This window comes from Nomascus leucogenys, chromosome 7b (genome assembly GCF_006542625.1).
Source record: "Nomascus leucogenys isolate Asia chromosome 7b, Asia_NLE_v1, whole genome shotgun sequence".
Taxonomy (NCBI): domain Eukaryota; kingdom Metazoa; phylum Chordata; class Mammalia; order Primates; family Hylobatidae; genus Nomascus; species Nomascus leucogenys.
Window position 1 is genome coordinate 6,468,787 of NC_044387.1, and position 12,537 is coordinate 6,481,323.

The following is a 12,537-nucleotide window of genomic DNA, read 5'->3' on the forward strand; positions in this document are numbered from 1 at the left end:
GCTCTAGGAACTCAGGTCCAACAGGTCTAGGGTGGAGCCTCAGTACCATCTTTTCTTTTTTTCCAAGATGGAGCCTCGTTCTGTCACCCAGGCTGGAGTGCGGTGGGGTGATCTCAGCTCACCACAACCTCCACCTCCCAGGTTCAAGCAATTTTCCTGCCTCAGCCCCCCGAGTAGCTGGGATGACAGGCACCCGCCACCACACTCGGCTAATATTTTTTGTATTTTTAGTAGAGACGGAGTTTCACCATGTTGGCCAGGCTGGTCTCGAACTCCTGACCTCGTGATCCACCCGCCCTGGCATCCCAAAGTGCTGGGATTACAGGCATGAGCCACCCTGCCTGGCACCATCTTTTCTTTCTTTTTCTTTTTTTTTTTTTAATTTTTTATTTAGTGGACTTTATTTCTTAGAGCAGCTTTAGGCACACAGAAAGATAAAGAATTGGAGCCAGCAATGGTGGGTTGCAGGAAAAAAAAAAAAAGATAAAGCAGAAAGTACAAAGAGTTTCCATGAACCTCTCCTTACCCCGACACACACTTACTAACACCTCACATGTGTGGTACATTTGTCACAACTGATAAACCAATACACCAATTATTAACTCAAGTCCAGAGTTTACATGAGGGGTCACACGTGCTGTTGCCCGTTACCGTGACACAGATCCACCATCACAGTCCACACGGAGGAGCTTCACTGCCCTAATCCATCTAAGCTCCAGGTCATCCTAACATGCCGCCTAGGTGGACAGCCTCTGCAGAGGTGGACCAGCTGACCACCTACAAGGGCACGCTTACAACAGGGACAGGAGAGAGCGAAAAGCAAATGCCTCCAACAAAACTCGTCCCTAGAAAAGCATCCCAGGTAGTGGGTGGGGCCTCGGGTACTGGAAGTGTCTCACTCACTCGTTTACCCTGGGCAAGTGACAAGCCTCTCTGAGCCATGGTTTCACTAGCTGGAAAACACAGGTTGAGTATTCCAAATCCAAAACTTTTTGAGCACCGACATGACACTTACAGGAAATGCCCACTGGGGCATTTTGGATTTCGGATTTTGGGGTTAGGAATGTTCACGGGTACAGTGCAAATATACCAAAATCCAAAAAAATCCAAAATGCAAAACACTTCCGGTCCCAAATATTTCGGATAAGGGATACTCGACCTGTATTTTTTTTTAATCATAATGACACTTCACCAGGGTTCCGTGAGGATCCAACGGCACCATGCACATAACCACTTCCTGCAGGGCCTCACGGGTACTACTGTTAGTATTCTAGGACTCAGGTGCAGAGAGGTTGTCTCCCGCTATCTCTTCCCTTTCACTAGTCCAGTAGTTCCCCAGCTTGAGCACACGTCGGAACCACATGGCCGGCTCATCTGCCACAGGCCGCTGGCCCCACCCCCACCCCCACCCCCAGAGTTCTTGCTTCGGTGGCATCATATTTCCAACAGGTTCCCAGGTGACAGCAGCACTGCTGGTCCAGGCCCACACTCAGAGAACCCCTGGTTTTTGTTTGTTTGTTTTTGTTTTGAGACAGAGTCTTGCTCTGTCACCCAGGCTGGAGTGCAATGGCACAATCTCAGCTCACCACAACCTCCACCTCCCAGGTTCAAGTGATTCTCCTGCCTCAGCCTCCCAAGTAGCTGGGACTACAGGCGTGCGCCACCACACCCGGCTAATTTTTGTATTTTTAGTAGAGACAGGGTTTCAGTATCTTGGCCAGGCTGGTCTTGAACTCCTGACCTTGTGATCCACTTGCCTCGGCCTCCCGAAGTGCTAGAATTACAGGCGTGAGCCACCATGCTCAGCCTGAGAACCCCTGTTTTAATCGTAATTGAATTCTTGATTTTTAGCAGAGTACCTAGCCACCTACGCTTTACTTCCCAGCCTCCCTTGCACCTAGGTGTGGCCAAGTGATTAAGTCCTGGCCAATGGGATGAGAGCAGTGCCATGTACAACACCTAGGACAGGTGCTTAAAGGGAGGGATAAGCCCTCTCAACCTCCTGTGCTCCTCCAATACTGGAATGAGGACACGGTGCTCAGCCATCAGAGGGACTCAGGGACCCTAGGGATGACAAAGCAACAAGACACCACGGGGGAAAACTACACCAGCCCAGGGTGACCTCAGGGAACGAAGCACCACACCAGCCCAAGGTGACCTCAGGAAGCCACATTAGCCCAAGGTGACTTCAGAGAACAAGGCACCACACTAGCCCAAGCTGATCCCAGGGAACCACGGGAAACCACGCCAGCCCAAGGTGACCTCAGGGAACGCAGCACCACACCAGCCCTTGGCAGTCTCCCAGCTATGTGGAGAGATGGAGACTTCTCCCTTGTCTAAGCCACTGTTCCTTTAGGTCTCTGTTAGTGTTGGCTGAAACTATATTCCAAATAATGAAAATGTCCTTAGTTTATCTAGCACCTTATTTTTCGCAAGCATTTTCCTATATTGTCTTATCTAGGCCTTCTCAAAATTACCCCCCATTCAATTCTGAAGAGTTACTCATTCACAGATTCATTCCAAATATTTATTTTTCAACGGTGTCTGCTGAATTCAGAAAAAGTGGGAACTCTACCGCGCCGTGTTGGGCCCGCCATGGTCTGGGCTCCTGACGGCTTTTCTTCCTTGTCTTCCAGCACTCCATTCCCCCAACCTGCACTCCAGCTCTTCCTACACTTGTGGTCCACCCAGTGAGCCACTCTCCCCTGGCGTGGGCCTGGTAAGTGCTATCTCTGTCCCCAGAACATTCTTCACCCCACCTCACTACCAGCCCTTCTCCCCATACTCCCTCAGATGCATCTTCTAGGTCTCAGCTCAGACATCGCCCCTTCGGGGACACCCTCTCTGATCCCCTTCTCATGCCCTGGCCAGGTGAACTGTTTCCTCCTTCAGCCTCTTACAGCACAACATAGCAACTGTGCTGCCATCACTTACTGGTCTGCCCCCAACCCAGCCCCACTGACCGAAGCCCCTTCAGGAGGAGACCACGCCCTGTGTGCTGCTGTGTCTCTCTCTGGGGCCTGCACAGGGCTGGCCTCGAAGCAGGTGCTCACTAGCCAAAGAATAAATGTTGAGAGACGTGCCCAACATCACACAGCAACAAGAAAACGGGCAAAAACTAAAATGCAAATTGGATTCCCTCCTCTTTTTAAAGCACACACTGAGATGGGGTCTGCACAGTGCTGGGCTGGGCTGTGTGAACGAAGCCTGGCCCCCTCCTTCAGAGTCACTCTCAGACCCCCGTGCAGACCAGGGCTTTACACAACAGTATCTTCAAAGTTCACCATTCCTCCCCGGCCTCATACAAAAATCTGGGCCCGCACCTGTAATCCCAGCTACTCAGGAGGCTGAGGCAGGAAGATCGCTTGAGCACAGGCGTTCCAGACCAGCCTGGGCAACAGAGCAAGACCCCTCTCCAAAAGCAAACAAAAAATCCAGTCCCTTCCCTGAGATTGCTAACTCAAGGACTACCTGTTGGATGAACTTTCAGGTTCTACACAGAAGGGAGGGGTGCTCTGCTGCCCAGATCTGCATCTGGCCACAAAAACAGCTTTTCTGTGATGGACAGAAAGGGAATTATAAAGATACTACACCACAATATGTACCTTGGCATGTGTCAATCAAAACATCCACTTGTCTAAAGATTCCAAGACGGAGTAATTTTTCACGGGCTTCATGAGATTTCCGCATCACCTATCAAATGGGGAAAAAAACAAGGAATATCTTCTTCTAAGACACAGAAACAGAAAATGGCAGCCACACGGCGAGGCTGGTAGTTTACCATTCGGTGCTAAGTCAGATCACCGAGCAGAGAGCACTACCAAGACCAGCCACACAACAGAAGAGAGAAGCACCACGAGGGCAACAAAAATGCCCATTCACAAGTGCAAAACCAAGCCCTGGAATCAAGAGCGTGCATCACATAATCTCCTTCGTATAAACAACAAGATTAACACAGATGCACAAACCTAACACACAGCCTAGACCGTTGTGCTGGAAGAGATCACAATCGTGAATAGTGGTTATGTCTGGCAAAAGAAAGACAGGTGTGTCTGCACGCCTTTTCGTTTTTTTTTTTTTTTTTTTTCAGATCTCCCTTTGAGGAAGAAATGCACACCTTCTTGTGCTGCTGTTTCGATTTTCTATTCATTTCTTTACTTTCTTTTTTTTTTTTTTTTTTTGACGGAGTTTCGCTCTGCCGCCCAGGCTGGAGTGCAAAGGTGCAATTTCGGCTCACTGCAACCTCTGCCTCCCAGGTTCAAGCCATTCTCCTGCCTCGGCCTTCTGAGTAGCTGGGATTGCAGGCACAGACCACCATGCCAAGCTAATTTTTTTTTGTATGTTTAGTAGACATAGGATTTCACTATGTTGGCCAGGCTGGTCTCGAACTCCTGACCTCAGATGATCCACCCGCCTCGGCCTCCCAAAGTGCTGGGATTACAGGCATGAGCCGCCACGCCCGGCCTTTCTAACATCTCTAACCACTGTTAGAAATGTTCAACTTTGTGTCCTTTCTTCACTGTCAACAACAGTTCCTTCTAATGCACGGAGTCCATTCTTATTGGAAGGACAGGTAGAAGGAAGGTAAGGCAGGCGACTGCTGAGGACACAGAGAAGGAAATGCCCTCGTGTGATAAGGAAAGTTGAGATTCCACCCTGCAGGTGAAAGGGAGTCACTGTAGAACTGTCAGCAGGAGAGAGAAAGGATCACATTTCCTTGTGAGAAAGAACGGATCACAAAGACGAATGCAGAATTCTGCCCAGATGGGAGAAGTCTGCAGGTAAAGGATGCAGGGGGTGCTCTGGCAGCAGCCTCAGGGGCTAGGGTGAAGGCAGGCCCAGTTCGGGCCATGGTATTGCAGGGGAGGACAGACCCTGGAGACATTTCACAGGAAGGGGCCAGAGGACACTGCCACTGCCTAGGTAGAGTGCATGAGAAGAAGAAAGAAGCTAAGAAAGAAGCTACTAGAACTGCAGCTCGGGGCTTAGCACTGGGCTAGCACTGAACACCATTACAGAAGTCAGGAATAGAGATGGGAAGACAGGCAGGGCAGACGGATGGAAAAGAGACGACTTCAGATCTCAGCCCCATGGAGCTGGAGACGGCTGTGGCAATGCCATGAGGAAATGTTGAGTCGGCAGTTGCATATTCGGGGCTAAAGCTTGACACAGAGGAGCTGGCTAGGAACAGAGCGTGGAGAGCCCTCTGCATTCAGCCTATAACTGAAACCTGGGATGTGGATGAGATCACCCAGGAGACTGATCCTTGCGGAAAAGCAACACTTAAGGATGCTCACAGGGAGAAGGAGCCAACAATGGAGCCTGACGATGACTGTGATGAGATGGAAAAAGCAACCCAGGAAAATGGTCACCAAAGCCCAGGGAAGAGGCAAGTGCAAGAAGAGGGACAGACACATTCAAAAGGCAAATAACAAAGCAGGACAGGTGCATTCAGCAGAGGCTACAAAGTGATCATTTCTTCAGTATGCAAAGAGCTCTTGCAAATCAACAAAAGCTGAGCGACCTAGTGGAAGACGGAAGACATCAGGTTAATTCACAAGAGAGATATGAATGACCAATAAACAGAAAAAAAAATGCTGGATCTCATTCATAATTAAATAAATGCAATTTAAAACAATGAGATGGTATTTTTCTTCTAACAAGATGGCAAGAATTTAATGTGATAAAACCCAATTTTGGGAGAGAGACAGTCTCGTGGACTGCTGTAAGAGAGTGGACTTGTGGGCCGGGCGCGATGGCTCACACCTGTAATCCCAGCACTCTGGGAGGCTGAGGCAGGCGGATTACCTGAGGTCAGGAGTTCAAGATGAGCCTGGCCGTGGTGAAACCCCATCTCTACTAACAATACAAAAAATTAGCTGGGCGTGGTGGTGCGCGTCTGTAATCCCAGCTACTTGGGAGGCTGAAGCAGGAGAATCACTTGAATCCAGGAGGCAGAGGTTGCAGTGAGCCGAGATAGCACCATTGCACTCCAGCCTAAGCAATAAGAGCGAAACTCCATCTCAAAAAAAAAAAGACAGTGGACTGGTGCAATCTCTTTGTAGAGCAATACAGCTGCATCAATGTACACTGCAGAGTGCACACACTTTGACCCAGGACTCCCACTTCTAGGAATTTATCCCAAAACACAGTCAATGTACACAAAGACACACTAAGATGTTTAGTACAGCACTGTTTGTAAGAGTGAAAATTAATTTAAATGCTCATCAATGGAGAACTGTTTATAATAAAATATAGAGGGCCAGGTGAGGTGGCTCATGCTGTAATCCCAGCACTTTGGAAGGCCAAGTTGGGAGAACCACTTGTGCCAGGAGTTCGAGATCGGCCTGGACAACATGGCAAAACCCTGTCTCTACAGAAAAACTTTAAAAATTAGCTAGGCATGTTGATGTGTGCCTGCAGTCCTGGCTACTCAGGGGGCTGAGGTGGGAGGACTGCTTGAACCCAAGAGGTCGAGGCTGCAGTGAGCTGTGTTCACGCCACTGGACTCCAGCCTGAGCAGGACTTGCACCAGAGCAAGACCCTGTCTCAGAAAAAAAAATAAAAAAAAGTTATGAAGTGTGTACAACGAGGTACCACACAGCCAACAGACTGGTATGCACTGATGTGAAAAGATCTCCGTAATTTATGTCAGAAAAGAAAACAAAATGTAGAGAATGGCATTACTGTCTAAGGAACATACATGTTTATACACTTGCACAACATATCTAAGAAACCGTTAGCCACGTTATCTCTGGAGAGTGGACTGGGATTGGCCGGGGTAGGGAAATGTGTCCTTTTCATTTCAATACCCTTCTGTACCATTTGATTTTCTATGCTTCCTTCTTACCATGCTTACATGGTACTTTACATGTTACTTTAATTTTTTAAAAATACAAATTTGGCCAGGCACAGTGGCTCACGGCTGTAATCTCAGCATTTTGGCAGGCCAAGGCAGGTGGATCACTTGAGGCCAGGAGTTGAAGACCAGCCAGGCCAACGTGGCGAAGCCCCATCTCTACTAAAAATACAACAAAATTAGCCAGGTGTGGTGGCACACACCTGTAATCCCAGCTACACGGGAGGCTGAGGCGTGAGAATCCTTTGAACTTAGGAGGCAGAGGTTGCAGTGAGCTGAGATTGTGTCACTGCACTCCAGCCTGCGCAACAGAGTAAGACTCTATCTAAAAAAAAAAAAAAAAAAGTTTCTTTTTTTTTTTTTTTTTTAAGTGGGAATGGTCCATAGTGCCAAACACTGCTGAAAGGTCAAGTGAAATGAAGACAAAGGAGCCAGCTGGACCTGGCCACAAAGAAGTTGCTGGTGACCTCTGTTCGGGCCTGTTCAATATGGTCCCACGGGCAGAAAGGCAGAGGAAACCCACAGTGGAGATGAGAAAGGGGTGCAGTGCAGGAAGGAGACTGCTCCACAGACAGAGCCAGGGCCCTGAGGAGACAGGGAGTGTGTTCCAGATGAGCACCCACCCCACAGGGTCAGCAAGGGAGAGTACACTCTCAGGAACTCAGCACGGTGCCTGGGAACGGCTGTGCACTAACCCCATCGGCTCCCATTACGGTGCTGGGAGAGTTATGAGGAATGCAAGAGGACAGATACTTCTTTCTCCAGGATAAGAGAAAGGAGGAAAAGGCAAATGCGAATCCATGGAGTTTGTAGGAGGCACCACAGGAACTCGGGGGGTTCAGCTTGGGGGTGCCAAGGCTCCCTGTGGGGTAGGAGGCAGATCTCCGGCACAGAGGCCGGGGTCAGGGTGCTCTGTGGTTTCACATGGGGATGTTTACAAGTTCTTCAGAAGAGACTGGGAAAGCACATCACATAGAGACCACACCTACCTCAATTAGGTTTTTGGCCTTGAAAACATCTCCAATTTCACAAATGATGATATCATCTTTAGTCCTTCCAAGTCCATCAAAATGAACATGTTGAACAACCACCTAAAAGTCACACAGGGACAGTATTAGGTATGACACAAGGCAAAGAGATTAGGTGTCAAGACTAAAGACAATGTCAAGGTTTTCTTCAAGTTTAATAACCCACACTTCTTACTTCTGGACTTTACTATCTTTCACATCTTTTCAAAAAACTGGTCACTGTGACTTCCCCTTTGCTGGGTCTGTACTTTCTGTGAACAAGAGCTACAAATTCTCTCCAGCCAGATGACCCAGGACCAGGTGAGGCCACAGACAACCCCTCTGTCCTTCCCAACACGCACCCTGAGCACTGGCCTGTGAATGAATGCTGGCCATGACCCCTGACTTAATAACTGTGTGCAGAAAAATTAGCCGGGTGTGGTGGTGCATGCCTATAGTCCCAGCTACTTGGAAGGCTGGGGCAGGAGAAACACTTGAACCCAAGAGACAGACGTTGCAATGAGCCAAGATTGCGCCACTGCACTCCAGCCTGGGTGACAGAGTGAGACTTCATCTCAAAAAAAATTTAAAAAGTAAAAAAAAAAAAAAAAAAAAAAACTGTATGCATCTTCTAAAGACCCTGCAGGGATTTCAGGAAGGCACAATAAATGCTGACTCAAATTGGCCCTCACCTCTCAGTCTCACTAGAGAGTAAACCCTTCAAGAACTGGAAAAGTGTATTTAAATTTCAAAGGTAATAAATTTAGGAAAAGTTTCATTTGAGACCCACAGTCTTTTTTCTGGGAGTAGGGAATGGAAATATAAATTTAAGTATAGTTTGAGTTTGTCCTTGAAATATTTTTGGTTTTTGTCAAAAATACAAAAGTGTGTTTGTCTAAACCTCCCACATAAAAATCACCAAGGAAAAGCGACTTCTTTAAAAATAGAAACTGTTTTTCTAAGAGTCATCAGTCTTTCTAGTTGTAGGTGGTTACAAACTCTTCTTTGATAAAGGCACGGAAACAGGTTAATTACTTTACATCTCCCTAGTGGTATATGGAAGTGAATGTTTCCACTAACAATTATATCAAGACCTTCAAAAACTTACATCTTTGTTTTCAAGAATTTCCTGTTTAGCTTCAGGTTCAACTTCAACAAATTCAGCTTCTTCTCCTAATCCTCCAAAATCAGGTCCACTTGATGGAAGAGGCTCCAGACTCTGAAAGGGAGGGAGCGACCACAGATAAATGACTTCGTCACGTATATACACACACTTACCTTTGAGTTTTGTCTTTAGGTGGTGCTCCAGAAAATTCAGTAGTTGTTCCCTTCAAGTAGAGGTAAGGGCAGGAACAGGGACCAGGGAGTACAAAGGTGCTGTCAGCTATTGCTAATGAGCAAGTTCTTGGCTTGGTGGTTAACTCACTGGTGGTCACTAAATAAAAGATAAAAACTAATTAACAGGGAAGGGCAGGGGTAGTGTGGTGGCTCATGCGTGTTAACCCCAGCACTCTGGGAGGCCAAGGAGAAAGGATCACTTGAGGCTAGGAGCTTGAAACTAGCCTGGGCAACATGGCAAGACCCCATCTCTAAAAAAAAAAAAAATTAACCACAAGGGTCATGCACAAATCCATGATGACATGTCATGAACGAAGGATTACGACCAACCTAATTCTGGACACCAGAGGCCCAATGGAAGTTCAAAAATCATTTAAAAATAAAATGCCACAAAGACATTTATCAGGGAAAAAAAGGAAAATAATTTGCTCTCCTGTTGTTATAGAAAGCAGCCTAATTTTTAGAATTAAAATCGTACACATATTAGGATAGCTACCTTAACAAACCAGATTACTAAGAAAACATTTTATGTAGACCCTGACAGGTTTTTTCATTTCAGAAAGTCTCATTCACATTAAAGGGAACTGCATATGCTCATAAAATGGACTTGAAAGCAGTCTGTTTCTACAATCTGAATTGACATTACCTCAAAATATTAAACCAACTTCTGAATGAGCATTCCGTACGCTGTTTCTCATCTAATATTTCCAGGAAGACATTATATCTATTTATCTATCTCTCTATATGTATCTATATATAGTCAAGACAGACAGTCTCTGACTTACAATGCTTCAACTTACAGTTTTTTGACTTTACAATGATGCCAAAGTGATATGCGTTCAGGAGGAACTGCGCTCCGAGCACCCACACAGACATTCTGATTTTCACTTACAGTACTCAAGAAACTACACGAGATCTTCAACACTTTATTATAAAGCAGGCTTCGTGTTAGATGATTTTGCCCAACTGTAGGCTAATGTAAGTGTTGTGAGCACATTTAAAGTAGGCTAGTCTAAGCTATGATGTTCTGTAGGATATGTGTATTAGATGGATTTTCAACTTACATTTCAACTTATGATGGGTTGATTGGGGTATAGTTGAGAAACATCTACATAAACATAATATTACACACACACACACACACACACACACACACGTAATCACTTGAGCCTAGGAGTTTGAGACCAGCCTGGGCAATATAGGAGACTTCATCTCTACACTAAAAATAGTAATAATAGTAAAAATAAAACATAAAGAAAGGTCAAGTATGATTACACCTGCAATCCCAGCACTTTTGAGAGGCCCAGACGGGAGGATTGCTTGAGCCCAAGAGTTCAAGAACACGCTGGGCAACATAATGAGGTCTCGTCTCTATCTTAAAATAATAGGCCAGGCACAGTGACTCACACCTTTTTGGGAGGCCAAGGAGGTCAGATCACTTTAGGTCAGTAGTTTGAGACCAGCCTGGCCAACATGGTGAAACTCCATCTCTACTAAACAAATACAAAACTTAGCTGGGTATGGTGGTGGGTGCCTGTAATCCCAACTACTTGGAAGGACAAGGCAGGAGAATCGCTTGAACCCAGGAGGCAGAGGTTGCAGTGAGCTAAGATCACTCCACTGCACTCTAGCCTAGGTGACAGAGCAAGACTCCATCTCAAAAATAAAAATAAATATACTTATGTGTACATTGTATTATATATACTTACATATTTAACATATACTATTTATTCAATTCTTATTTGTTCCTATGTTTGCTTGACCATAAGTCTCTGGGACACATGCTTAACCACACGTGGATTCTCAGTCACCTCTTAGAGATGGACACAGAAGGTCTAGTGTGGCACCAAGCGATTCTTACAAATCAGCAAGTTTGGAGAAAACTATGTGAATGAATATCTGACTACTTCCTTGCTCCAAGAATTCTCTACAATTAGGCACTTTTAAAGTGTGTGCTTAACATCTGTAAATATGGAGCAGTGGGGCCTCTGGGCTACTATCCACTTTTCCCTGGAAACGTAACTGACCTGCCAGTATCATATTCCCTTTCCAGGCCCTTCCCTAAAAGCCTCTGATGATCCTCAGAAGTACCTACAGGAAGAGCATCCATCTAGATTCCTTAGCAGGGTACAAGGAACTCTGCCGTAAGACCTGCATCTGCTACTTCAGTTTCCATCTCCACCACCCGCTCCACCTGCACATTCAGGCTTTTGCATGGGTTGCCCCCTCTTCCAGAATAACTTGCCCCTGTGAAGCTTCAAGATCCACCTTAATGTCATCTCCTGCAAGCCATTCCTGGCTTCTTTAGGGAGAATCAGTTCCTCTCTCACAGGGACACCTCTTGATATATGAAGTCTGTGACCTTCACAGGTACCCCTTCTGTTTCTTTTTTTCTTTTGAGACAGAGTCTTGCTCTGTGGCCCAGGCTGGAGTGTAATGGTGCAATCTCGGCTCACTGCAACCTCTGCCTCCCGGGTTCAAGCCATTCTCCTGTCTCAGCCTCCCAACTAGCTGGGATTACAGGTGCGTGCCACTACACCTGGCTAATTTTTGTATTTTTAGTAGAGACGGGGTTTCGCCATGTTGGTCAGGCTGGTCTTGAACTCCTGACCTCAGATGATCCACCCGCCTCGGCCTCCCAAAGTGCTGGGATTACAGGTGTGAGCCACCGTGCCTGGCCTGTTTCTTATTTTTATCTGCCCTGGCACCTCGGAAGTACTCAATAAGTATCTGTGGAATGGGGAATGAATGACTTTTCTGTTCTTTCATTTAACAAATAAGTACTGAAAGCCCACTGTGTGCTGGGCGCTGTACGCAATAAATATTTGTGGAATGGGGAATGAATGACTTTTCCGTTCTTTCATTTAACAAATAAGTACTGAAAGCCCCCTGTATGCTGGGTGCTGGGTTCACGCAGTGACCAAGACCGGGTCCTTGTGGGTGAGGAAGATCATGTTATGCAAAGAATGGATAATTTCCCATCATTATCCTTTCACTTTTGTTGTGCAATATTTTCAAAATGGAATTACTATATTTCTCAAAAATATGAACAAAGTAAGATTATGTGCACATACACATCTTAATCTGAACGCTTAGCAAAAATGCTTTATCTGGGCAAAGGTTTATATCCCATTATGCTGAAAAAATTCCACTGCACTTCCTAAAATCTCCAAGCATGAAACAAGGTTCACCAAAGATCTTCCAGGCCCATCTGTATTCTTTAATTTAAAATCCAGACTTTAAGAGATGATGTCATTGAAGTGTCACAGTTACAACCTCTTACACCTATTCATACATCTTACATCTATTTTTCTATTATCTCTAAACCCTAAA

The 12,537-nt window shown here is 46.0% G+C and overlaps 1 protein-coding gene across 1 annotated transcript in view; it reads right to left on the reverse strand.

Moving 5' to 3' along the window:
• The window catches only part of SAMM50 (SAMM50 sorting and assembly machinery component), a 43,314-nt gene that overhangs the window by 26,249 nt on the left and 4,528 nt on the right, over positions 1-12,537 (reverse strand). The window contains exons 2-4 of the mRNA XM_003281408.2: positions 8,975-9,085; positions 7,849-7,950; positions 3,606-3,693 (exon numbers count right to left, since the gene is read on the reverse strand). Coding sequence (XP_003281456.1) covers positions 3,606-3,693; positions 7,849-7,950; positions 8,975-9,085 — 301 coding nt within the window. The remainder of the gene's footprint in view (positions 1-3,605; positions 3,694-7,848; positions 7,951-8,974; positions 9,086-12,537) is intronic.